The following is a 27,001-nucleotide window of genomic DNA, read 5'->3' as shown; positions in this document are numbered from 1 at the left end:
CACAGATGGATGTGGATCACACCAGCTAAGGAGTTAGGATTTTAAAGAACATCAGTTTTTCTTAATTATTTATTTCCCGATAAAATAAGGTTAGTCTGATCGAAGAAATTAAAGAATTTGGACAAACAATTTGCGACGTACGACTAGGTACAACTTGGAATGCCATGGTGTTTTTAATATAAGGTTAAATTTTATTGCTTTTATTCAAAGCTTCAAATGTGCTGTCCTTTACTAAAGAACATTACTTGAGATGCATTGCCAGTCATAAACATGGCCAGCTGCACTGTTGCAGAGCCAATAATTAGCTTTCATAGATTTTTTATTTTATTTTATTTTTTTGGCTTAATTAATTTTTACGGATTTTCTATATATATGCAAGTTCAAGAAGCTTAGTGTCAAGGCAATATACTCTCTTCTTGTACAATTAAGATAGCCTTCCTCTTCAAGCACTAAACCAGATATATTAAGATGGCTTCCTGGTCTGCTGAAAATGCCACTAAAGCTTATCTCAGAACCATCAAGATGGTGAGTTTTTGATAATTTTATGCATGCATTTACTGATTTTAATGTTCTTGAGCAATCACAAAGTTCAGCCTCTTTGTTTCTGGAATTATTTAATCTGATTTTTTGTTTTGTTCATTTATGCAGGGAAATACTGATAAAGAACCAAATGTAGCTGAGTTCGTGTCAGCACTATCTGCTGGAAACAATGCACAACTGATGGTGGTTGCTTGTGCCAATACAGCAGGCTCACCAACGCTTGGACTAGTTGCTGCAGCTCATCAGACTGGAGGAAGAGTTATCTGCATTGTACGCGGTGAAGAGGAACTTCAGTCGTCGATGGATGCACTTGGCTGCAATGCTAGCCGAGTGGAGTTTGTTGTTGGGGAACCTCAACTTTTGTTGTCAGGCAAATACAGAAATGCAGATCTTGTTGTCATAGACTGCAATCTTGAAAACCATGAGGAGATTTTTAGAGTTGTGCAAATGTCAGCTGGGAGGAGTAAGATTAGCACTACTGTATTAGGCTACAATGCATTCTGCAAGGAGTCGTGGCAGTGGGGTGGATCCAGGACTCATCTTTTACCTATTGGAGAAGGGCTGCTAATGACTAGAATAGCGGAAAACATTGAGTTTAGAGGTGGAGAGAATGGTGGTCCGGGGAAGAAAAGCCATTGGATAGTTAAAGTGGACAAGTGCACAGGTGAAGAGCATGTATTCAGAGTCAGGATGCCTCATGGAAGATCTACAATCAAGGCATAAGTTACAGCATGACATTGCGTCTTGAAGTCTGATTGCTATCCTGTAGATGTAAATATTAATAGCATAGTCTTTTAGCAGATTTATATAAATGTTTGAAGATTATAGCAAGCTAGGTTTTAGGTTCGTTTCTCGAATCAGATATGAAGTTGTCTATATGGTGAACAAATATTTGGCACTTACAGATATGGAAATTGCAGAAAGATAAAGAAAGACTCTGGTATATTCTGGCTATCCAATACAGGTTCCCAATGTGAGACAGTTCTAAATATCAAGCGACTTTCTTATACTGAACTCGATGCCCTTATGATGAAACGGTTTGAGAATTGTCATGAAACTTATTAGCTTGTAATCAACACAAGCTATTTAACTTGTAAACGAAAAGTTTGCCACTGGAGCTTATACAAGTCACTGGTTCTCAAGAGTAAAAATTGATGAATTGTGATAAAAAGTGAAAATTTTCATTGATCTAACCCAACTAAGCAACCAGCTTTTAGACTACAACAACATTCACAGGTGAGCTTAGCCCTAGGCAAAAGGGCATTGCATGATACAACAATTACTAAAAAAATCCTTCACTAATGAATAGTTAGACATTAAATCACTTCGACCAACCCCTTCCTAATAATACTGCGGGGAATGGCTGAATATTAACTGCAATTCAGGAAGAGCTTGCAAGGGTATCAAGTTCTTGCACAATAGCATCCATAGATGGCCTCTGCTCTGGTGACTCATGGGTACATAGCAGAGCAAGTGTTGCAAGTTTTGCAGCTTCATGCTCACAGAATCTTCCATGGATATTTGAATCAATAAAATCATGAAATACACATGATTCTGCGGCAGCTCTTGTTGAGCTGTTGACGTTCCGTTTACCAGAAAGGATTTGTAAAACAAGCACCCCAAATGCGAAGACGTCACTTTTCTCTGTAAAGCGGCCAATTGTGGCATATTCAGGGGCTAAGTAACCCATAGCAGCGCTGGCCTTCAGTGCTGAGAAGACAGTGTCATCAGTAAGAAGCTTGTGAAGCCCGGAATCAGAAAGCAAAGGTTTAAATCTCTGATCAATTAGGACATTTCTGGCTGATATGTTTTGGTGGACTAGAGCAGGCTTGTTTACCTTGGTTCCATGCAAGTATTCTAAGCCTGTGCACAAAAATTAATTGTTTCTCAGTGTTTAACTAATAATCTTTAGGTGCTCTTTCATAGCAAGTTATATATAAAGATTAGAAACTAAATTCATAAACTTACCTTTGGCAATACCACTGATGATAGAAACTCTAATAGACCATTCAAGGACCTGACCATCCTCCTTTACATCAATATAGCTCAACAAATTCCCATTTGGAACGTAATCATAAATAAGAAAACACTCGCCCCGGCCCTTTGAACTGCAAAATCCTCTCAATCTAACTAAACTTTCATGTCTTAATGAAGTCAAAACGTTTAGTCCTTTTAGGAACTCGGATTCCTCTGACTTGCAGCTAGTTTTGGTTATACTCTTTATGGCAACAACTGATCCATCTCTTAGAATTCCTTTATAGACAGCTGCAAATTTGCTCTTGCCCAACAAATTTTTCCTGGAGAAGTACTGAGTAGATGACTGAACCTCTTCCAAATTGAACCTAAAACTCTGCAAAATCTCCTGGGAGAACCCACCAAAGCGACGACCCTCAGCCAGGGGATCCCAGCCACTAGAGTATTCAAGGCTGATAAGAGGAGAGCCATTCTTCCGATGCACCGCTTTGGGGTTGTCAGTACTAAGACGGCTATCAGAATGATCAAATGCAGCACCTGGTCTTTGCTTCCTGCGACGATACATAGCAAAGGTCAAAACTCCAACAGCTACCAGGGCGATAAGAGTTACAATTACCCCAATGGCAATCGAAGCTTGAGGAGTTCTGGATGAAGTTGAGCAACGTGCTTCGCTACAGTTTAATTTCAAATTCGCGGTCTCTGGGATATTCTTTTTGGAGAGACTAGGTACGCCTCCATAAGACTCAGGTAAATCTTGATTCAGGTGATCAGAAGCACTGCAAACTCTTAATGTTGAAAAGCCAGCTCCGCATAATTCAGGATTGTTTACATAGCGAAATCCTTCAACTAATCTCTTTAAAGCTTTATTAACCAGCAAAGAGAACAAATGTCAGGCTATTGCTTCCAAAAAAATAAAATTGAGTATCATGTTACAAATAGTGGAAGAACATTATTTATTACCAGGAGGTACAATTCCGGATAGATTGTTGTTACTAACATCTAGAACTTCAAGAAGAGGAGCATCTGCTATCTTCGCAGGAATTGATCCAAAAAGCCTATTAGAACTCAAATCCAGCCTCGCTAACGTTCTTAGGTCCCCCAAACTTGCAGGAATTGCACCACTTAGCTGATTATATTGCAGAGCAAGAACACTGAGTTTCGTTAAAGAGCCTAATTGTGTAGGTATGCTACCAGTGAACTGGTTATAACAAAGCTGCAAAACTGTGGTGCAAAACCACATAAAAAAAAAAAAATTAATTAGAAAAATCTGACAGTAGATCTCTGTATATTTAAAACCATGTTGTGCAAGAAGAGTATTCCGCATATAAAGATATATTCAAGGCATCAAAAAATATGCTGCAATAGGAATGCGATAAATTGTAAATAACATGTACTATAATATTTCTGCTATTGTAGCCTAGTGATGCTTCTTATCTTGCTGATAATAAGAGGTAAGAGTTCAACCCCCGGCTGAGCTAAATTTCTGTAATTTCCTTTTACCAAAAACAATATATATGAAGAACATAGTATAAAAAAAATTAGCTTTGAGACGGAATGCCTAATAGAATGAGCATTACAACATTTAGTTACTAATTTTGAACTACTTATATTCAGCAACCTACAGACCAAAAATGCAATGTGCATCTACCACAAGAGTTGTTCTGCATTTCTCTAGTAAACTGATAAGAGAGAATCTAATAACAAATTATGCAAGAGGATAATGTTATCAGTGCTATGAAACAGATCTTAAAGCAACTAAATAATGAAATTCGACAACATTCAAATTTTAACATTACCAATTTGCTCTAATTCGAAAAATTAAACCACAGAGATATGTGACTAACCTTGCAAGCCAACCATATTTCCAAGTTCAGGAGCCAAGTTCCCAGAGAAATTATTCATATTAAGATACAGATCAGTGAGCTGAGCCAAGTAAAAAATCTCCCTTGGTATCTCTCCATACAAAGAATTGTAATGCAAGTACAGCCCAGTCAAGCTCTTGAGCTGAGCAACAGCAGGTGAGAGCTTGCCAAACAGACCCTTACCCTGCAAAGAAATGTTAGCTACTTGCCCATTCTGATTGCAAGCCACCCCTTCCATTGAGCCATCACAAGGGTGGCCCACACCAGACCAAGAACTGAGATATCTGTTGTCTGGGTCAAGACCACTCTTCATTTCCATCAGTGCTTTCATCTCATTGTCACTTGACTCAGTTCCATAAACAAGTGGAATGTAAAAACAAAGATTAAAGCCTAGAAAAAGATTCAAGAGAAATGGTGAAATACCCATGATTCTTCAAGGCCAGAATGTTAGAAAGATTGAATCTTTTTCCAAAGCTCTTGTTGAGTACTAGTACTACTCACTACTAATAATAGTATAATAAGATTGAGTAGTTCAAGAACATTGTGTTTTGTTAACTAGTACTTGGGTTCTGTTTCTAGTTTCTTCTTTACTTGGTTCTTGTTTTGACCTGCAGAGATGTAACCAGGCCTTGCATAAACATATATAAACTAAAGATATTACTATGAAAGCGTGCAGAAAGATTGGAATAACTCTTAAAAGCCTTTTTGGACAAAGAGAAGATGGTGAGAAGGAAGTAGACAAAAAATGCTTTAATTTATGGGAGATAGTGAGGCTGAGCCACTGATTTTTAATGGGGGCTCTTTTCTAGGGTATATGATTCCTCTTCTTTAGTTGAGTATCATATTCTGTGATAAGATTTTTGTGTAGTTCTGGCGCATGATGAGTTTATATACCAACAACAAAGTTTCGAAGATTATGCATGTTGAAGCTGCATGGTAATAAAACACAACACATACGGGTATCATTATATAAACAACAATTTTCAATTTACATTCGGGTTGATATATTTATAATTTGTATTCTGGTGAGAAAAATATACAGATATTATTATATAAACAGCAAATGTTAGTTTATATTCGGTAGGGGTGCTCACGGGTCGGTTTGGGCGGGTTACTAGCAAATTAGTAATCCAACCCAATTAGATCGATTTTATAAAATTTGAACCCATCGTAAACCTTATTAAAATCGGGTTGGGTTGGTTCGGTTTGATCGGGTTGGTCGGGTTGATCGGGTTAATTATAAATAAAATTTAGTGTAATACAAATTTGTATTTGTTGGTCAGTGATAAAATAATTTAGAAGTATAAGAATTAAAATCACATGCTAACTAAATCTAGTATGCAATTAGACAATTGATCACCACATATACACATCATAATACACTACAATCTAAAAAACTAAATTACATTACATATAAATTGAACATCATTATATTAAATATAATTCATAATTTGAGTATGTAACATATTAATATTAAAAAATCTTAACTTCTAAGTCGATTAGTAAACTAGTAGTATGGCATGTTAGTACATAATATATGTCGGGTTGGAACGAGTTCAAAATTATCAAAACCCTAATCCAACCCATTTAATTCGAGTTTCTAAATATTTAACCCATTTAAAGTTCGATTTAATAATATCGGACTGGGTCGGCTAAAAGTAGGGGCGGGTTGGATCGGTTTAATCGGTTTTGTCAGATTATGGGCACCCCTGATATTCGGGTTCACGAATGATTTATACTAAGCCATAATAATCAAATATAAATATAATATTTGAATTCTGACTAGAATATTACTAACATGATCGATTCGACTCTAACGGAGTAAAAATATATACTCCCTGTCCCATCAAGTTCTTATGTTACTTTTGAGCATGTATTTTGAGACTATTATAAAATATAATTTTAGAAAAAAGTTCTATGGAGACTGATTTTTGTGAAAACTTTAGAGACTTTATCAAAGCCATCCATTTCTTACTCATCCAAGGGTTGTAGATATTTGTCCTCTCCTTATCATGTCATGTACTTCTAAATCAATGAACAACACGCAGAATTTCTAAATCTTGTATAACATAAAATAATAATTTCATAATATCGGTGTTCACTCACCGAAATCTAAACAAATAAAACTAATAATTGCATACAAAACAATGATGTAGGTGGACATTGCTATGATCGGCACTGAACTCATTATCATTGTCCTGCAACGAATTGTATTTGTTGCAAGATAAAATAACACTTAGATTTATCACAAATATGCGGGACAAATTATTAATATTACATTACCAGAAATGCAGGACAAGAATAATGTAAATTATAAAGATAGTTTTGAATTAAAACTAAAACAAGAAATGCAGAACAAGAATATTAATAATACATTATTATTTTTTTTGCCAAGAATAATACATTATTAGAAATGCAGGATAAGAATAGTGTAAATTATTAATATTACATTCCTAGAAATGCAGGACGAAAAATATTTAATCATGTCCATTAATTGTCAGATTATTTTAACGATGGATCTTGTAGTCTCCAAGGCCTCCAAAGTTTTTGATCTCCATTGAACCCAACTCATTTATAATTCTATAATATTTTTTATATAACAGTTTTTCTGGTGTGTGCCCATGAACACATGTTAAGCGCAGAATTTTACAAGTTTGGGAGATTTTGATTGGCTCCCATATCCTAATAATGATGGATCCCCGTGCAAATACAACAACCACACCAATCAAAATCTCTCAAACTTTTAAAATTCTGCGCTTAGCATGTGTCCATTGACACACACTAGACAAACCCTCTAAACTTTCACAGAAGTTTATGAAAGCTACATTATTTTCAGATGATTTAAACCATTCTGATCCTGGGATCATCTCATCATGCATTAATGATAGAACCAAGCTCCACAAGTAATAATTCAAAATTTGTGTTCACATAATTTTGAATTTGGGCTCCCTCTATAGGGAGATACGGAGATGGTCCAGAGACCGCTTAAATTTGTTGGTCCTACATCCTATCAATACAAACTACCCCGTTCATGAATGACATATCAGGTCAAACATTTTTTTGCCGACTACGTAAGCCACGGTCCTTGTTGGACACAACATCTTCATGTACGCCGAGGACCATTAAAAATCGCTCATGCTGGACAATCTTTTTTGACTCGCCAGGACAATAGCACAATATTCACTACGTTATTTTATACTTCTTGTTTAAATTATCCCACACATTTAAAAATATTTTGATTGGATAAAATAAATATAAGAATAAATATTTAATTTATAAAAAAATTGCTAAAAAGTCAAAGATTAAAGGGCGGAATACGGTCATCAGGGTGTAAAAAATTAAAAAATGCATCATGTAAAATTTTATTCAAAAGTATTTTTCAAAAATAATGATTTTAACAATGCAATCAAACAACTTAAAAATAAGTATGAAAAATTAACCAACCTAAATTTTAAAATAGATGAAATAATCACAATATAAACATTCAATTAGCGAGTCAGAATCACTTCAACTGAGCAGTAAAAATAGCTAAATCAAAACTCTAACCCTAATTGCCGAGCAGGGACTGACCCTTCTCATAATCATAGACAGTTGCCCAGACTCTGGAGTCTGTTGGTGATTTCGGAAATAGCCGAAAGACTATTACTGACTACTGTAGTATATTGCAGGAGTGTGGTAAAAGCGAGGAGGGGTTAAACAAAAGACGGGAAGAGTGACAGTTGACGGTGCGAATAGATAACACTTTCACTCCTTTTTTTGTGCTCCGATTGTCAGAACTTGTTTCATGGCATGCAGCCCCAGCTATGTACCACCTTCTCCTCTAACAGTGTGTATATCCCAGCTTCCACTTTTGAATAAAGATATAATTGGGGATGTCCGGGGTCATTATGTCAAGTGTTTTTAACTTATTTTAAGTTAGCTTCTATTTTTTATACTTATGGTTTTGATAAAAAAAAAAAAATAGTAGAATTGTTTTTTTTGATATTTTAAGTCAGAAGCTGTAAGTTAAAAATATAAGTTTTTTCGGATTTTTTTAGTAACTTATATTTTTTTATGAAGTTTTAAATTTTTAATATGTGATAAATTTTATTTATTAAACAAGTTTCACAAATATTTTCATTTCGATAAATCTTATAGACTTCGTACATTTACAAGTACAATATATGATATGCAACATTAACATGTACTCTCTTGCAAATTAAACATGTTTTATATAATAATATATTTTGTAATGTGTTACTTGTCATGCATGGGATATGCAAAATTTTCAATAAAATTGTGATATTTGTTGAGCATTATTCAAAAAATAGTATTTTTATAATATTTTAAATTCTATTTTATTCGGAGAATATATGTATGGCTTTCAAGTACTCCAACAAAACTGTGTACTCGAATTGTAGTAAAAAGATTTACATAATGATTGTAAAATTGAGGGAAAAGGGATCCTATGAAATCGATTCAACTAAATTGCAGTACGGAAATATTAAAAAGGAGAATGTAGGCAAAACAAGCCATAAGATTGCTTTTGTAAAGTTTAAGGTAGGAATCGGATTCTTCCGAGACAAAAACAGGTTGATAATGTGCATTAGGATTTAGGGGTGCTGTACAAAGATTGGCTAGATATTGAATTTGCTGCACAAGGATTAGCAAACGCTCCTCGAAACAAGTTTTGTTTGAATTAATTAACTCATGGCTGTTGTTGCTTTTAATGCATCTTTGTAATTTAGTGTCTCGTAATATTTCGTAATATTTGCATGTGCAAATATTAATTTAGAATCATGAAGCTGCTGGGTAAGGCTGGGAAATGATCCAGGTGATATCGGGTATCCTTTTGCTCAGGTATCAAATTATATTATTTTGGGAAAATAGATTTTTTTGCCACTCAACTTATAGTGTTTTTAGAAACTTACCACCCAACTAATTTTTTTATTCTTTTAGTCACTTATGTTAGGTTTGGTTTTATTTTTAGCCACCAACTTAGGTTTGGATTTGATTACCAGCATTATGATAATTTTTTTGTCACTAAACTTATTGCGTTTTTAGAAACTAACCACTGAACTATAATTTTTTTATTTTACTCACTAGTGTTAGATTTAGCTCTTTTTTTTGTCACTGAAGTTAGGTTCAAATTTGATTATTAGCATTACATTTTATGTGTATCATTATTAAAATAGAGTGGTAGTCGGTAATATTTTGATGATTTGATATATGTTTGTATTTTTATATGTAGTACTTTTTATGTCTTCAAGATCGCTTACCTTGGATGATAAGAATTTTACACGCATTATATGGCCTTTAAAAGATGTAGTTTCATATATAACTTTATTTTTTTTCTTCCGAATGAAAATTCAGCGTTTGAATTTTTACACACAAAAATAAGTTATGAAACTATGTTTTATAAGAATCTTAAATACATGCTAAGCACTAGAGAAAATTTGTAAACTAATGAGAGGGACGGAGGGAGTAATAATAATATAAAATGATGCATTATATATAGAGGACAATCATCGAAAATTAAGTTTTCCTCTCTATTTATTTATCTCGAAAATTGTAATAAGATAAAGTTATTAAAATTTTTGAAGATAAATTTTAGAAAGATCTTAGACTGAGCTAGTCCATTGAAAGTTTAATAGCGAAAGATGATGCGTCATATCACTCAATTACACTTTATCTTATGAGAGAGGGTGAATTGTTTGAAGTCATTGATTTTATATTCATGATTTATTGAATTTTTAGAATCTAATTACTATATATTATTCCTAATTTTAATTTTTCATCGGCTCATTTTATATTACTATTGCTATATATAAGGATATAAACATACGACACACCATCAAAATATTAGATACTATCACTATGTATAAATGATGATACAAAAAATTATCATAATGCTAGTAATCAAATCCAAACCTAAGCTGGTGGCTAAAAACAAAACCAAACCTAACATTAGTGACTAAAAGAATAAAAAAATTAGTTGGGTGGTAAGTTTCTAAAAACATTATAAGTTGAGTGGCAAAAAAATCTATTTTCCCTATTATTTTAGGTGGTCCAGATTTTGGTCCGTGATCATATTATTCAAATGTAAACCGATCCAGATTATTTAAAGTCCGGATCTGAACCGAATATGATTCAGTATCATATTTCTTATTTTTTAACCGGATAGTTTATGATCCATCGAATATGAGCCGGATATAATCCACTAACATATCATTATTATTTCAATTATTCAAATAATTATCATTTAGTCTAAGTAAAGATAATATTACAGAATATAATAATTTTAAATTAAAACTTATAATTATATGTTGGTATTTTTCATTTATAAAATATATATAAAGACAATAAACATTATTACATTAATTAAATCATATTTTATGAAGATATAAACTTAAATAAGATAGTAAATTTTTATGAAATGATGTTTATTTACTTACAAATGTGATGGATTTAAAACATAATATGTATATGAGTTCGAGTCGAATGTGACCCATGGATCATATTCGGGTAGGATCATATTATTAGAAATTTTATGAGACCGAATCTGAGCGGGTATAAGTGTGCTAATATCCGGGATCATATAATATGCGGGTTTAATTTTTCTACCAGATTTGGGCCGTTTTCAAAACACATATGAGACATGTATCATATTTTCGAACCGGGTATAACCCGACACGCTGGATAGTCCGTATCAATTATAAGTCCTAGTGCTGCGGAGTGATTCCTATTTCTTTAAATAATAATTTTTGTCATCATTAATTATCTTTAAAAAATTTTACATCATGCTCGTAGTTGCCGAAGGATGATGGATAACGAATGCCTCGCTTGGATAAATGTCGGTGTCGCTTGAATTTTTTTTTTAAGAAAAAATTTGTTTTATAAGTGAAAAACGATTTTGATTTATGTGTTTCGAATCTTTCATTAGCTTATTTGATATTTACAATTTATTAGATATAAATATTTTAGTATGACAAAAATTATAAAATATCTTTTAAAATGTTCTATACATTATTATAAAGTCATATTCGTAATAATATTACTAAAAATATTAGGATTTACATTATTTTCTGATCTTAGCTTATAAATTTAGAATTTTACTTAAAATTTTCTTACAAATAAATTAATTTGACTAAAAAGTCAGAAGCTCACTCAACAAACAGGCTCAGTGGTAAGCTGGAGACAGTCACTGCAGTTTGGGCTTTTTAGTAAGTTCTGAATTTTAAGTTTAAACAGAGTCCACTAGACTCTTTTTTTCTTTTGGGGGTTCATATGGAGTCCATCGGACCTGGTTTTGAAAAATTTATGTTCAAACGGAGCCGATTTCACTTGTTACTATAAATCTTTAAGTCCAGAGAAAGCCCATTTGAATTGGTCAAGCAGTGGAATCACCGTGAAGAAACATCAAAATTCCAATCAGTAAATAATAAAATTCTTCTCTGCCACCTCCCAACTCAAAATTAATCTCTAATTATATATTACTTTTTATTTTAATTATAACTGTATCGTCAATCAAAAATGTCTTTTAATTTCAAACTGAAAACGATTAACTTTCATTAACAACCTGTTTGCCTGGACTTAAAACCCGGACATTAATTCATTTTTGGTTTTAAACTGAAAAATGTATATGTTTATATGTCATAAGTCGGCTTAAAATCAGAAACTGACTTGATGTCAAACATATTTGAGTTATTTTTTTCGATAATTTAATTTGAAATTAATTTGATTTAAAATTAGAAGTCGTTTGGCCATGACTGAAGCATAAGTTTGTTTTTGAGACGGTCAAGGTTCAACTTTGAGGAGTTCCCAACCCTCCCGTTTGGGAGAAAATTTGGTTTGTCTCTCCATTCTTGTTGCATGTTTTGCCTATTTTAAATGCCCTTGTTTATTTATTTAGAAGTATGGATTTGGATAAATTATGGAAATTATTGATTAAAATTATTTGACAAATTCACGAATATTATGTTTCGACGAGATTGATTAATGATTATATTAATTTGATATGTTTTTAAAAGTAATAAGTTATTATTGTAATTTTAAATTATTATAAAATATATATATATATATATATATATATATATATATATATAATTTTATAATGATAATAGCTAATACGAAATCTTGCTGCGAGTGGCTACATGACTACATGTGTGTAGCCTACATGTCTCCAAAGGTCGGCCAAATATATTTCATATCAAATGATGTATTCTTTGTTAAGGGAAATGACGCGCTAGAATGTCCATCTTCTCTGTGTTATTTATACTCTATATTAATAGCATGTTAAAAATAAGGATATAATAGGACATCCACAAAAAATTGCATACTCGGGTCGATGCTAAATTAAATATTAGCGGATTGAAATGATCAAATCTATAAAACACCTCAAATCCCTAATTTTATCTCAAAGGTCTAACTTCCGAATAAGGCTCTTATATGCTACAACAGGGCATCATGCCATCTCCAACCGTGGAACTAATTTTTAGGGGTGAGCATAACCGGATATCCGGTCCGGTTATGAATTATAAGCTGGATATCCGGTTTTTTGGATCACTAAATTTTCATTCCGGTTCCGATTCCGATTTAACCGGATATCCGGATATTCGGATATCCTCTTAAATCGGATCGGAAAACGGATTATCCGGATCCTGTTTCTTCTAAAAAAAATATGTATTATATTTTATATAAGGGCCATTCATTTTCTGAAAATTCTAGAAATCAAATACCTGTACCACTGTGTAACATCCCGACTTTTCGGATATTAAAACTAAATCCAAAACTAAATTACAACGAATTTATTAATCTAAAATTCTATTACAAAGATGACTATTACAAAGGCGCAGCTAAAATCTATAAATCCACGTGTCAAACTTATCCGAAATCTCATATCATCGAACTCCAATTCCAATGCCCATCAACTCGCTTTTAAATCAAACCTGAAAAACTGTAAAAGGGGATGAGCTACACAGCTCAGCAAGTAACAATTTGACCAACAATTAATCTCGAAATCAGTGGGTGTTTTTATAAAACATTGTTCCTCAAAACAATAATAATTTTTTTAAAACACTTGTAAAAAAACAAATCCAACCCACAGTTTATATTTTAAAAGCAAACATAATTTAAAACAGATCAGAAACAAAAATCTTATTAATACCACAGTCTTGCTCTACGGCCACACTTTCCCAGTGACCGGGATCTTATTCTTATTCTTTTGCCACACTTACCCAGTGACCGGGATCTAAAGTTCAATAATCACGCGCCCTTAGCAGGTATCTAAAGTTGCACACTTGTGCGCCTACTAAGGGTATCTAAGGCTAGTTCCGGAACTATAGCGTAGACTACGAACGGGTTCGAAACGTAGAGACTGGGTCTTCAAAGATTCTCATGTCTTATATCTTATAAATTTCGAAACAAAATTCTTATTCTTATATCTCATACAAAAATCAGAAATTTGCGAAATCAAAATATCCTTTCGAAAATAAAAGTAAGTCAAAAGGTACTTACCTCAAAGCCGACACTTAAAATCCGAAATTAATAACACGAACAAAGCCTATACATTTAATTAATAAACAAAACATAATTAACTTATAGTACATCTTAAACAATAAAGAGCAAGTCACGTAACAAGTCTTAACAAAATCAAATTTTAACAAATAATAACAATTAACACATTTTCATTTATCGAATAAGATAAATAACATGCACGCTGTTACAAATCTCAATATTAACCAAAGATATCTTCTGAATATGAGAAAATAGTCAACTAGAGAATCAAAGTACATTCAACAAGGATTCCAAAATGTCCAGATTCATAATAAACCGACAGATAACGAATTAGTTATGAATTTTAGAAGTTCAAGTAACAGAGCAGAATTTTACTCAAGAGCAGTTTACATTCAAAGCAGATTTTCACAAAGCAAACAAACTGATATCAATTAGACTATAACTAAACACTTAAAGAGCATTCTCCGAGGTTTCAGAATTGGTAAAGATCACAATTTTATGACAAATAACGAGGGAAATACAAATTTTTAAACACGGAACAACTCAGCAGAAAGGTATAAACAGCCCTGAATCTTTGTAAGTCAGTTTAGACAATTAGATAAATTTAAACAACAAATGGGTATGACTGATAACGAAATAATATATCTCAAGCTTTTCAGATTGGTATCATGAGTAAATTTTTGACATACGATCAATTTATAGCGAATTTTTGAACATGGGAAAAAGTTTCGCGACTAAGAACAGAAGGGTAACAAAGAATGTGATTTTTAGCATAGATACACTGCTAATTTCGAAATAGGTCCTGAGACAAAAGTTGTAGATAACGAAAGGAGCTTTTCAGAATGTCCAGAATCAACAAAATCCGATCAATTTTCAATTTACTACGATTTTTACAACCCAACTGATTCACAGAAATTGCTATGTACGAATTTCAGCATAAACAAATAGGCAAACAAGATATATTCACATCAAATACACATGACAAGAAACAAGAAATCAATATCTCAAATCAACATATACTTGCAAAGATTGAAGAGAAAAGAAAACATACCCGTCCACGTAAAGTACTGTACGACTTATTCGGATTCTAGAGGGATTCTTATATAGCACATAAAACCAAATTGCAAATAGTAATTTCCAAACTTAGGTCACAATTTTCTCCACCTCATAAACCAATTTCCAAATATAAGGTCTTCTCAAAAAGATTTCAATTTTCGAAAATAATTCCACACTTCTTTCCATCAATAAAGAATCTTCTCTACTTTATTATTCAAAATAACTAACACGAAAATAAATTCTAGAAACTTCCAATTAATACTAAAATTTAAATATATAAATACAAACAATCTAAATCTAATATCTAACTCATAATAACAATACTAATTGAATAGAAATATTTAAATAAATAAATAAAATCACAGGATTTTACAGACTGGATTGTAATGTATACAATACATGAATTTAAAGATGTAATCAACCTGCTTCAGATGAAACAATCTTACTGAGCATGGTTTATTGCATGATAATTTAAAAACTAAATACGTAAGATTTAAGGAATATTGACAATGATAAATATCTCGACAGTTTTTTAGCCCTCCCATTCAGCAGCTTAGTCCATATTTCCAATGCACACTGCAATCACCTAGAAAAAAGTTCTAAACTCCAGAGGTTTTCAGGGAATGCTGTAGTGCCAGTATATAACTATATGTATTATTTTCCGAATAATACAACAGACAGAAAAATTTTAGGGACCTAAATTTATACCCTAAGCCACAAAGCCAGTAACAGACTAATAGTAATAGGCTACATGCTCTTAATATTATTTTAAAAAAATTAAAAAGATACTATATATTATCTATAAAAATATTTTTTTAATTAAAAATAGTAAAACCGGATCGGATCTGGATATCCGCTTTCTTATGTATACTAGCCTTAAACCCGTGCAAAGCACGGGCGGCTATATAAATTTAAACTAATTATTAATTATTATATAATAATAATATATATTAATGATAGTAAATTTACTATTTTTATTTTTTAACTAATTATAAATTTATATTTAAAAGTATAATGGTGGAGTTTTTATCTTGTAGTATATCAAATTGTTTAGAGATGTAAGACTATGAGAACTCTACGTGTAGCAGACTTTTAGTTATAAAGTGAATCACGAAACCAACATGACCAAACCAAAATTTTGTACGACGACAAATTATACCCATGTTGGCTTATTATATTATAGTATAGATAGTATAGATTATAGATAGCCCCGTATTTCGGCCTAAGTACCAACTGACCAAACTTTCAATGTTTCGCCTTTAATATTATAGTATAGATGCGTATATATTTTTTAAGGTTTGACTTTAGTTTTTGGTATAGTCAAATAGGTCCTATATTTGTTTTATATTTTGATTTGTTTATATTTTGTTCGAAACCACTAATTTTGTCTGAAGCCCGCTAATTATAAAAGCCCGTGTACCGTCCGATCAAATTTTTAATGTTTCGGCTTTAATTGTATAGTATTTTTTGGGGTTTGACTTTAGTTTTGGTATAGTCAAATAGGTTTTATATTTGTTTTATGTTTTGATCGTATATTTGTTTTATGTTTCGATTTGTTTATATTTTGTTTGAAGCCCACTAATTTTGTTTGAAACCCGCTAATTATAAAAGTCCGTTATGTTTCGATTTGTTTATATTTTGTTTGAAACCCACTAATTTTGTTTGAAACCCGCTAATTATAAAAGTCTGTATAAAAGCCCGTTATGTTTCGATTTGTTTATATTTTGTTTGAAGCCCACTAATTTTGTTTGAAGCCCGCTAATTATAAAAGTCTGTATAAAAGCCCGCGTACCGACCGACCAAACTTTTAATGTTTCGGCTTTAATAGTATAGTATAGATGTGATCCGGATCCGAATCCGAATTTATAGAAAAAAACCGGATCGGATATCCGGTCCGATTTATTCGGATCGGATATCCAAATTTCCGGATATTTTAAATCGGATACCGGACCGAAAAATCGGATGATCCAGATTTCGGATTTTTATGCTCACCCCTGCTAATTTTTGTCTAAATCCTGGTTCAAATTTAGACCGAACCATCTTTCCATTTCAACAGTTTGGCCTAAATTTTGGTCCAAATGCATATATCAATATTTTATTCTTTTAACAATTTTTATATTATTATTCTAATCTTTTTAACAATAATGTAAAATTTTATATTAATATTAAACTCAATAAATTCATTAAATTAGAAAAACACCACATTTAAACAAAGAAAATAAAGAAAAATTTAACATTTTATTAAATTAAATAAAATAAAATTTACAAAGATTCAATTCTATTCCGAATTATTATATTGTTCCCACAAATACTAAATTAATGCATCTCAATCGTCCAAGAAATTATTGAAATCGAGCATTTTAATGTGTTGTTAATTTGAATTATATTAGAATTATTTAATTTTTTTATATTTCATAATTAATATATATATGATTATTTAATTAAAATATATTAAATATAATTTATAAATATTTAATAATTACATTAACATAAAATCATTTAATTAACTAAATATACAAAAAATAAAAAGTTATTATTATATTATTAAAAGGATTTAGGCCGGTGAATAGTGCCGGCCTAAAATTTAGGCCGGTACTGTTCACCGGCCTAAATTTGGACCAAGATTTAGGCCACTGTTGGGTGGATTTAGACCGAAACCGGCCCAAATTTAGACCTTTGGACCACTGTTGGATTTGCCCTCTCAATACCAGAAGGTCCATTTCCTTTTTTAGCTTTTTATGAGAAAGCTTAATTGCTATCTTGACCTTTCTAATCATTTAATTAGAGGGTGGAGATTCGATATAAAATAAACACGATTAGTTGACTTAATATTTTAGTGGACGGAATGGTTGTTTCGGTAACCGGTTGTATATTAAAATTCAAAATAGTACCATATAAAAAAACCGATATCAAAATGATATCATTGATAGTTTTTCATTTTTATCCAATGGCAATTATACCACCACTTTTAAAATTTCAAAGTTAACATAATCTTAACAATTTTTTCCAAAAAATTAACATAACTTTCAACCATGTAAATAGTAACAAATTAAACTATAAAATTATCCTGAAAAAAAGGTTCTTAACAAAACCATCCTGGCGCAGGCCTTGCTGTCCACCCGCACCATAATCATTACCCAGGCCCATCACAAACTATTTCAGAAATCCACACCAAGCCCAATAACAGTTGGACAAATCGGTCCTTTAAGCAACCCTAAAACCCTAATCAGCTCTCCACTCTCATATATCTGCCTCTCATTTTACATCACAGCCGAAACACACGAGGCCAGAGCTTGGAGAGCTGCTACAATTCAACAATGGGTACGCCTGCATTTTCTCAATTCTCAAGCTTTAATATGATTGAGGATGATATTAAAATTGTGGGTTTTGATCTTTTTGATGTAAAAATGAACAGGAGCGTACACTTACGTGTCGGAGCTATGGAGGAAGAAGCAGTCGGATGTGATGAGGTTCGTGCAGAGGGTGAGGTGCTGGGAGTATCGTCAGCATCCTTCGATTGTTAGGGTCACTCATCCCACTCGCCCTGATAAGGCCCGTCGTCTTGGTTACAAGGCTAAGCAGGTGTGGATTTTTATTTGTTTTTGTTGAAGATTTGAGGGTTTGGTGTTGTTTTGTTTCTGGGCTTTTGTTTTATTGGATTTTGGTTTTGGGATTGCTGTGTTTTTGTTTTTTGATTGGATTTAGGATGGTTGTGTATGGAAATGTGTTATATGGTTTAATTTAGAATTTATGAAGCTTGATGCGTAATTTGATCTTGTATTGATTTGGTATCTGGGAATTGTTTGATGTATTATGAGGTAGTTTGACAAGGTTTTTTATTCGAGAAATGAGTAATAGTGAGCCTGATATGCCTGGTAGTAGTTACTAGTTAGGGGTGTTAAGATGGGTTATTTTCATTGTTTGCTCTGTTACATATGCTGGCTACAAATATTGTGCGTATGTCGTTGGTGATAATGTTGATTTTATTACCTCTTACCTAGAACATTGAACTAGTCGAACTTGGATTTGTTATACTCATGTTGTTCCCAGTTTCAACTTCTCTTGTTGTGGATGAATGTGTTCAACTCAACGATAAAGCTTAGGATGTTCTATATTGTTCTGGGGCATTGATAAGTTTACTCCAAAAGGAATTATCTGAAGATGCATAAACATATTGTGAATAATGTGCTGATTTTCTGATGTATAATGTAATGTCAACTGGTGGGTGATGTTGGTTTCAACATGAAGTGATATAATTCAAAATCTTATGTTGGGCTTGAGAGTGATTCTGCGCCTTGTGTGGATTTGAACCCATTACCTTGTCATGAGGAAGAGGGGGGAGATAGGCGTCTACCACTAAAGTGTCTTTTAATTTTCTAATAAAACCCTAATCTCTGGCTTCCTAAATAATATAATTAAGAGAACTTGTGTCATTAACTCCTGGCTGTGTTTTCTGGTTGTATTTGTGAACAAAAATCCTTTTCATCTCTAGGATTACTAATAGCAATATATGGCTGCTGCAGGGTTATGTTGTATACCGTGTCCGTGTGAAACGTGGTGGACGCAAGAGACCCGTTTCTAAGGGTATTGTGTATGGAAAGCCAACAAACCAGGGTGTGACTCAGCTGAAATTTCAGCGCAGCAAGCGATCAGTTGCCGAGGAACGTGCTGGGCGAAAACTTGCTGGCCTGAAGGTTCTCAATTCTTACTGGGTTAATGAGGTATGCAGAAATGCCTTTTTATGACATGATTTTCATGATTTATCAGTCTAATGGCTGGGAAATATCTACTTCGCCTGTCATCTCTATGCAAACGCATGATGCATCTGCAGTCTGCACATTTACTTGTTCAGAACTTACTGTAGTGTTAATCTATAATTGCATGATGGGCCATTAATTACTATTTCACATTTGCTATTCAGGATTCAACTTACAAGTACTTTGAAGTAATTTTGGTTGATGCTGCTCACACTACTATCCGCAATGACCCAAGGATCAACTGGATTTGCAACCCTGTACACAAGCACAGAGAGCTCCGTGGACTCACCTCTGCTGGAAAGAAATACAGAGGTCTGCGTGGAAAGGGTCACCGCAATCACAAAGCACGACCTTCAAGAAGGGCTACCTGGAAGAGGAACAATACATTGTCTCTCCGTCGTTACCGTTAATGCTCATAGAGTGCTGTCTGGCACTAATATCATTATTCTGTTGGACTTCGAGTTTATTGTTTCTGTTTTCAAAGCTAAGGATTCATCTTTGAGCATTACCAACGTTCTGGGTTCTGGATACTAAATTTTGTGCTTGTTTTGGTTACATTTATAATGGATTTGTCAACTTCCTTGAGCTGCTGCCTAAACCCTTGTGTGTTTAACATTTTCAAGTGCAAGCAAAGTCCTTTCTTAAGCTGTTTTATTCAAGTAAAATATTATGTTTCTTATATTTATCAGTGTAATATTATGGTCTGAATTAGCTTTATATATATCCCTTATGCCTGTATGACTCAGTTCTGCAGTCAGCAAATTGTGGCAGCAATGGATAATTTATGTTATGTGTCTTTGGTCTAATCAAAAGGAATCCCCACCAGTGGAACCCTACTGTTTATTCATCAGTCTTGATGTTTCCTTTTGAGGCTTTAATATAGGGGTTGTATATCAAGTGGCTCTTGTAGCTTCATCTCTTCTAATAAAGTCACGAACAACTGAAATTTTAAAGGGATTCGTTTGGTGAGTAGTTTAAACAACTATTTATAGTTTCAAATGAATTGTGAGAAGTTGAGAATAAGAATTTTAAGTTAGTGAGCATATTTAACTTGCCTTTCTTATAAATTGAGGACGGCTTTCGAGAAAAAAAATTATATTTAAATAACATTTTTTTTAGTGTGTTTTACATTTCTTATTAGTAGGGGGGATAATTAAAAAATTATTCACAAACAAATGTGCATGCTGGATCATACTTCGTATATAGGTTATGGTCCTGTTTGGGAATTAGTTGTTAGCGGATTGAATTAGATGTTTTGACTAGGTGATTGAAATAGATGTTTTGACTAGGGGATCGGGTTAGCGGTTTCTTGTAAAACTGTTTGGTAAATAACTGTTTGATTAGTTTTTTGTGACACATACCATAATCTTTAACCCAAAATGCTCCTCAAAGTAGCTTTTTGAAAATTAGCTTTTTGAGCTCAAACCTCTATTTCAATCTGCCAATTATCAAACACTAAAATTAGCGGATTGAGATGGTCAAAGCTCTAAACCACCCTAAACCTCTAACTTCCAAACACCCCCTGTGTTTGAAAAATTAGATGAGCCTAATGTGATCGGTATCTTCTTAGATAATAATCATATTATGAGTTATAAAAATATGATGATATCAATGATAACAATAATAAAAGAATTTGGTGTAAATGAGAATATAAAATTTTATCATTCAAAATAATAAGAATAAAAATAAATGATTTTAAAAATATCCCTGCAATAAGCTTTTAACTGTTTTCTTTATTTTAAATCATTTTCTTATCAACATTGTTCAATCGAGCAAGCGTTAATAAATCCATATCTTGTTTTCCAAGTTTTTTTCGATTCTCGCTCATCTTGAGTTTTGATACCTCAGATAATACTCATTTCTTAGTCATAAAAGCCTCGTCAGTAGAAAACACATTTTCTTACTGTCGTCGGTCTATCTAAAATCAAAAAATACTTTTAAGGCTAGTACTTAAACTTGTCCCAAACATGTTCTTAAACAAGCATAAACGGCCGTATTACCGTAGACAGCTAACTGGCTCACAGCATATATACTGTTTGGACTTTGGAGTGGGGTTATGGTAACTCATGCGTGGTTGAGTATGTGAAAGCATGCGCGAGGTGCGCCGTATTGCATGGATACAACCACATTAGTAGTGTTCTAAATGGACCAGGCACGAGCGACATACTAGGTCCCATAAAATGCTAACACCAAAATTCTGAAATCCTCACGTCACTCACTGGTAAAGATAGGTAATATAACTCAAGTGGAAGCTCATCACAAGCGTACTAGAGATTACTGTTACAAAAACTTGTATGATGAGCATGATTCAGTTGATGACTTTACTTGTAGGGGACTGACAAAAAGAATACCATTAGCTCAAAACTACAATCTCATGACTAGATTGCCCTTCCTTATCTAACCAGACAATTATCAACCACAGTGGCAATTCAGACATTTTATGTATTTGGTTCAAAGTCTCTCCCCTTCTCCGCAGAGGTAGTCTGAGAATCTGAAATACAAATAATGCAGATGTTGGCAGGGCCAGGGACATTGCTAATTTCAAGAAGACCAAGACAGACAAGGCAATCCCAGTACAATTGAATAAACCTTAAACCAAAAAGATAGCCTTCAAATTTAAAAAAAAATCAGAAGCACAAGTGATTTACATGGATTGTATCATACTACTGTTTGGTTTCTTGGGGCATGCAAATGCTTGTCATAAAAGCATTGTGGTCACAGTTAGGTTATTTCAAAGTAGCAGATATATTTTCCTTTGCCAGAGAAGAAAAAATGTAGCAGATGCATTCTTAAAAGGATAATTTCAAAATAACAGTAGAAATATTCATTTTGGTCTGGTTCTTTTTGCAAAATTACAATGTAAGAGTATTATGAACATTTGATTTGTTAGATTATTTTAGTTCCAGATTCTTTCTAATCTCAGACCCTTTATAATGAAAAAATATATATGATTATATGGAGGGGGGGAAATAATCAAAAGTAGTAACTATTTTGATCATTATTTGATGAGTGGAAATCTCTTTCTTGGATCCTGAGATGGTGACAGATGTATATATTTAGCCACTACTGCATAGCCAGAATGATGAGAATGTTGATCAGAATAAAGTTAAAGGAGTGATACAAAAAAGAAGGAGAAGTGAATTAAAAGAAAAGGAGAGAAACAAATCATATAAGCATGGTATAAAAGCAGCAAAGCAATATTAAAATACTATAAATAAGAGTTTCTTAACAAAACAGAAAAAAGGGATAGTTGGATGAAACTGAATTAATATTATACTACTTTCTTTGTTTTGTAACCTCTTTCTCTTTCAGTTCATCCCCTCTCACTTTTTTCTCACACCATCACTCACAACAAACAAAGGAAAAACAGACCAACTCATGGGAAACTAATCATGAAGAACACACCACCCTCCTGCACCAAACAACACTCCACAAAAGCATTTCCTAGCCACCATCTTCCTTAAATCTACTCTTTTTAGCTTCTTCATAACACAAACACAAAAGCTCAACGTTTCGAAACCATGAAACAACTCCATTTCCTCTTCTTTTTCTTGTTTTTTACAGGCATCTCAGCTGCGAAAACCCTGCCTGTCCAACTCATCGCCTTGCTCTCCCTCAAATCGTCTCTCGTAGACCCTCTTGACACTCTTCACAGCTGGAAACCTTCTAGGAATCCTATCTGGTGTAACTGGTCTGGCATCAAATGTGACCAGCATGATCACATTATTTCAATTGACATTTCCAACCGCAACCTTTCTGGTACCATTGCTTCCAATATTCGACACTTAGGCCACCTCCGCTACTTGAATCTCAGCACTAATGCTTTTCAAGGACCTCTTCCACCGCATGTATTTGAACTACGCTCTCTCATAAGCCTTGACATCAGTCACAATGCATTCAGTTCCGGATTCCCCTCGGGTATATCAAAACTTAAGTGGTTGTCCTATCTAGACGCTTACAACAACGATTTCAACGGTTCTTTGCCTCAAGACATTACTCAACTTCAGCTTCTCGAGCACCTCCACCTTGGTGGCAGCTACTTTTCTGGAGAAATTCCGGGAAGTTACTGCAGTTTTCCCAGGCTAAAGTTTCTAGACCTCGCTGGAAACTTACTCACTGGTGCACTTCCAGCTGAAATAGGCCTTTTAAAGCAATTACAGCGGATTGAAATCGGATACAATGAGTTTACAGGAGAGCTTCCCACCCAACTTTCTCAGTTATCAAATCTGACCTATCTAGATATCTCATCTGCAAATCTTAGTGGGGAAATTCCAATAGCGCTTGGTAATTTATCCAAGCTTGAGACCCTGTTACTCTTCAAAAATCGCTTTAGAGGAAGCATTCCTCCTAGTTTATCTCAACTAGCTTCGCTCAAAGTTTTAGACTTATCTTTTAATCAGCTCAATGGCATTATTCCAAGCGAAGTATCGTTACTCAAGGAGCTAAATACTCTGAATTTGATGACAAACAAGTTAACTGGAGATATACCAGAAGGCGTAGCTGGTCTTCCTAATTTAGAATTCCTTTCCCTTTGGAACAATTCTCTGACAGGAGTCTTGCCGCCAAAGCTTGGCTCAAACGGAAAGTTGCAAAAGCTAGACGTCTCTTCAAATGCACTATCTGGTCCGATCCCTCCACACGTTTGTGATGGCAATAGGCTCGTGAAGCTCTTACTCTTTTCAAACCAATTTTCAGGTCACTTGCCATTTTCTTTAGGAAGCCGCTGTACAGCATTAGAAAGATTTCGCGTTCAAAACAACTTTTTGAATGGCTCATTACCAGAAGGATTTGGCCTGTCACATAATATAACATTTATGGATGTCAGCAACAATAATTTTAGTGGATCAATTCCCAGAGATCTTAGCAATGCGCCAAAGCTAGAGTACTTGAACATATCCAACAATTTCTTTCAGAAGGAGTTACCAGATAACGTATGGAGCTCGCGAAGCTTGCAGATATTCTCTGCTAGTCACTCCGGTCTCATTGGAAAATTAACGGACTTTATTGGTTGTGAAAGCTTGTACAAAATTGAACTAGAAGGGAATGCATTCACCGGTAACATTCCCTGGGATATTGGTCACTGTCATAAGCTTATTTCAGTGAATTTACGCCAGAATTTGTTGACTGGAATAATTCCATGGGAGATTTCAGCTCTTCCGTCGATTACTGATGTTGATTTATCACATAATTTGCTGACAGGAACAATCCCTGCAAACTTTGATAATTCTAGTACATTGGAGAACTTTAACGTGTCTTATAATCAACTCACAGGTCCGGTCCCTTCGTCTGGTAACATACTTTCAATTTTTCATCCGTCGTCGTTTATTGGCAACAAAGGTCTCTGCGGCAGCATCCTGCAAAAACCTTGCAGAGCAAGTGATCATTCTCCGAGAGACGTAGATGTACGGGCCAAGCAGCAGAGCAGAAGTGCTGGTGCAATTGTGTGGATTTTGGCAGCAGCATTAGGCCTGGTACTGTTCACATTAATTGCTCTAATTAGGTGTTACCACGCTAGATATCACCGTGGATTTGCATCAGGCAACAGAGATATTGGACTTTGGAAATTAACTGCTTTTCAGCGTTTAAATTTCGTGGCAGATGATGTGCTTTATTCATTGTCTGTGACGGATAAGATTTTGGGGATGGGGTCGATGGGAACAGTTTACAAAGCCGAAATGCCAGGTGGTGAGATCATAGCTGTTAAGAAGCTGTGGGGCAAGCAGAAAGAGATGATCAGACAGCGCAAAGGCGTGTTGGCTGAGGTGGAAGTGTTGGGAAGCGTGAGGCACCGCAATATAGTGAGATTATTAGGGTGCTGCAGTAACAATGAGACCACAATGCTCTTGTATGAGTACATGCCTAATGGGAATTTAGATGATCTGTTGCATGGGAATCACAATAAAGGTCATAATTCGGTAGCAGATTGGCTAACCAGATACAAGATAGCAATGGGGGTAGCTCAGGGGATTTGCTATCTTCACCATGATTGTGATCCGGTGATTGTGCACCGTGATCTCAAGCCCAGCAATATCTTATTGGACGCTCAGATGGAGGCCAGAGTTGCTGATTTTGGTGTGGCCAAGTTGATTCAGTGCGATGAGTCTATGTCAGTAATTGCTGGATCCTATGGCTATATTGCGCCAGGTATGTCATATCTTATTCATCTATACTTAAAAAAAAAGGTTATTTCTTGTTCTAAAAGCGAGAGTGACAATTTATCATATTTCAATTGCAGAATATGCTTACACTCTTCAAGTCGACGAGAAGAGTGACATATATAGTTATGGAGTGGTACTGATGGAGATATTATGTGGAAGAAGATCAGTTGATGCGGAGTTTGGAGATGGGAACAGCATTGTGGATTGGGTTAAAACAAAAATCAAAACGAAAGAAGGACTTAGAAATGTGCTTGATAAGAATGCTGGTGCCTTATGTGCACCTGTCAGAGAGGAGATGATGTTATTGCTAAGGGTTGCCTTGCTCTGCACTAGTCGAAACCCTGCTGATCGACCACCAATGAGGGATGTTGTGTCGATGCTGTTAGAAGCTAAACCAAAGAGAAAAGTACCCGCGAGTGGAGAATGTGGTGGCTGCAACAAACATGTAGTTGATTTTGATGACCAGGACTCTGCTGCGGAATGCTAAAAGCTTCTTGAGCAAGTGAAGGTTTTTTATTAATTCCTAATGCAAGAAATGACTGAGACAAGAAAGAGGGTGCTGGGATTCTAGGGACGCCGTCTGCAAACTACTTGTACCTCAGGCAGAGCCGCGAAACATAGTCGCTTAGCCTGCAACTCAGCCAGATATTCTCTGATAACAATCTATTTGCAGGTGCTCTCCAGTGTCCACAAAAGATTGGATATATCTAGCCAACTTTAGCTCCTCTACCTTTTGCATAATACGTTAAAAGTTAAAACTTAAAGCAGGATGACTCGGATCCTGGAACTCTTCTCCTGTGTTTATTTTAGACATAGAGAGAGTCTTATCCAACTTTAGCACATCCAGAAAACATGTAATCTGTGCCAATGTTCTAATACCAAAATTTCTATGGCTACGCTAACCTGTGTCCTTGCTGCAGGTTTGCCGCATTTATTCTCCATAATATTCTGTAGACAAATAGTAACAAGCCCTCAGGCTTATACATTAATTTTCAAACTAAAATCAACCGATTTGATATTTAAATAATAAGTTTGATTTTTTTATTATTTTAACGTTATTAAACAATACAGATGATTAAGACTATAATACCATACATGAATAAACAAAATATCAAATTTACTTGATAAATGTGAACCTATAAAAATTTTTGGCTCGTAA

The 27,001-nt window shown here is 34.1% G+C and overlaps 4 protein-coding genes across 4 annotated transcripts; 3 read left to right on the top strand and 1 right to left on the bottom strand.

The window, feature by feature from the left end:
- The first annotated feature begins 272 nt into the window (after positions 1-272).
- LOC108218158 (uncharacterized) lies at positions 273-1,570 on the top strand. Its single transcript, XM_017391075.2, has 2 exons — positions 273-525; positions 649-1,570. Exons 1-2 carry the CDS (start codon positions 469-471, stop codon positions 1,261-1,263), a joined length of 672 nt encoding a protein of 223 aa, XP_017246564.1. The 5' UTR covers positions 273-468; the 3' UTR covers positions 1,264-1,570.
- Positions 1,571-1,699: 129 nt separating this feature from the next.
- Positions 1,700-5,218, bottom strand: LOC108216235 (somatic embryogenesis receptor kinase 1). Its single transcript, XM_017388938.2, has 4 exons — positions 4,359-5,218; positions 3,475-3,735; positions 2,509-3,375; positions 1,700-2,403 (listed from the first exon to the last, which is right to left on the bottom strand). The coding sequence occupies exons 1-4, from the start codon at positions 4,801-4,803 to the stop codon at positions 1,922-1,924; spliced, it is 2,055 nt and encodes a 684-aa protein (XP_017244427.1). The 5' UTR covers positions 4,804-5,218; the 3' UTR covers positions 1,700-1,921.
- Positions 5,219-18,105: 12,887 nt separating this feature from the next.
- On the top strand, positions 18,106-20,269 carry LOC108215600 (large ribosomal subunit protein eL15). Its single transcript, XM_017388108.2, has 4 exons — positions 18,106-18,248; positions 18,343-18,509; positions 19,451-19,648; positions 19,849-20,269. Exons 1-4 carry the CDS (start codon positions 18,245-18,247, stop codon positions 20,092-20,094), a joined length of 615 nt encoding a protein of 204 aa, XP_017243597.1. The 5' UTR covers positions 18,106-18,244; the 3' UTR covers positions 20,095-20,269.
- Positions 20,270-23,012: 2,743 nt separating this feature from the next.
- On the top strand, positions 23,013-26,739 carry LOC108216120 (leucine-rich repeat receptor-like protein kinase TDR). Its single transcript, XM_017388800.2, has 2 exons — positions 23,013-25,828; positions 25,920-26,739. The coding sequence occupies exons 1-2, from the start codon at positions 23,206-23,208 to the stop codon at positions 26,327-26,329; spliced, it is 3,033 nt and encodes a 1,010-aa protein (XP_017244289.1). The 5' UTR covers positions 23,013-23,205; the 3' UTR covers positions 26,330-26,739.
- The last annotated feature ends 262 nt before the right edge of the window (positions 26,740-27,001 follow it).

Source organism: Daucus carota, chromosome 4, assembly GCF_001625215.2.
Source record: "Daucus carota subsp. sativus chromosome 4, DH1 v3.0, whole genome shotgun sequence".
Classification (NCBI taxonomy): Eukaryota; Viridiplantae; Streptophyta; class Magnoliopsida; order Apiales; family Apiaceae; genus Daucus; species Daucus carota.
Note: the sequence above shows the minus strand (reverse complement) of the source record. Positions and strands in the feature narration are given on the sequence as shown.

Excerpts from the sequence above, each read along its gene's own strand:
- LOC108215600 (XM_017388108.2), top strand. Across the intron at positions 18,510-19,450 it reads TTGGTTACAAGGCTAAGCAG|GGTTATGTTGTATACCGTGT; the intron begins GTGTGGATTTTT and ends TGGCTGCTGCAG. Across the intron at positions 19,649-19,848 it reads ATTCTTACTGGGTTAATGAG|GATTCAACTTACAAGTACTT; the intron begins GTATGCAGAAAT and ends TTTGCTATTCAG.
- LOC108216120 (XM_017388800.2), top strand. The coding sequence starts at position 23,206 with ATGAAACAACTCCATTTCCTCTTCTTTTTCTTGTTTTTTACAGGCATC. Across the intron at positions 25,829-25,919 it reads CTATGGCTATATTGCGCCAG|AATATGCTTACACTCTTCAA; the intron begins GTATGTCATATC and ends TTTCAATTGCAG.
- LOC108218158 (XM_017391075.2), top strand. The coding sequence starts at position 469 with ATGGCTTCCTGGTCTGCTGAAAATGCCACTAAAGCTTATCTCAGAACC. Across the intron at positions 526-648 it reads ATCTCAGAACCATCAAGATG|GGAAATACTGATAAAGAACC; the intron begins GTGAGTTTTTGA and ends TCATTTATGCAG.
- LOC108216235 (XM_017388938.2), bottom strand. The coding sequence starts at position 4,803 with ATGGGTATTTCACCATTTCTCTTGAATCTTTTTCTAGGCTTTAATCTT. Across the intron at positions 3,376-3,474 it reads ATCCGGAATTGTACCTCCTG|CTTTAAAGAGATTAGTTGAA; the intron begins GTAATAAATAAT and ends TGGTTAATAAAG. Across the intron at positions 2,404-2,508 it reads CATCAGTGGTATTGCCAAAG|GCTTAGAATACTTGCATGGA; the intron begins GTAAGTTTATGA and ends TTTTGTGCACAG.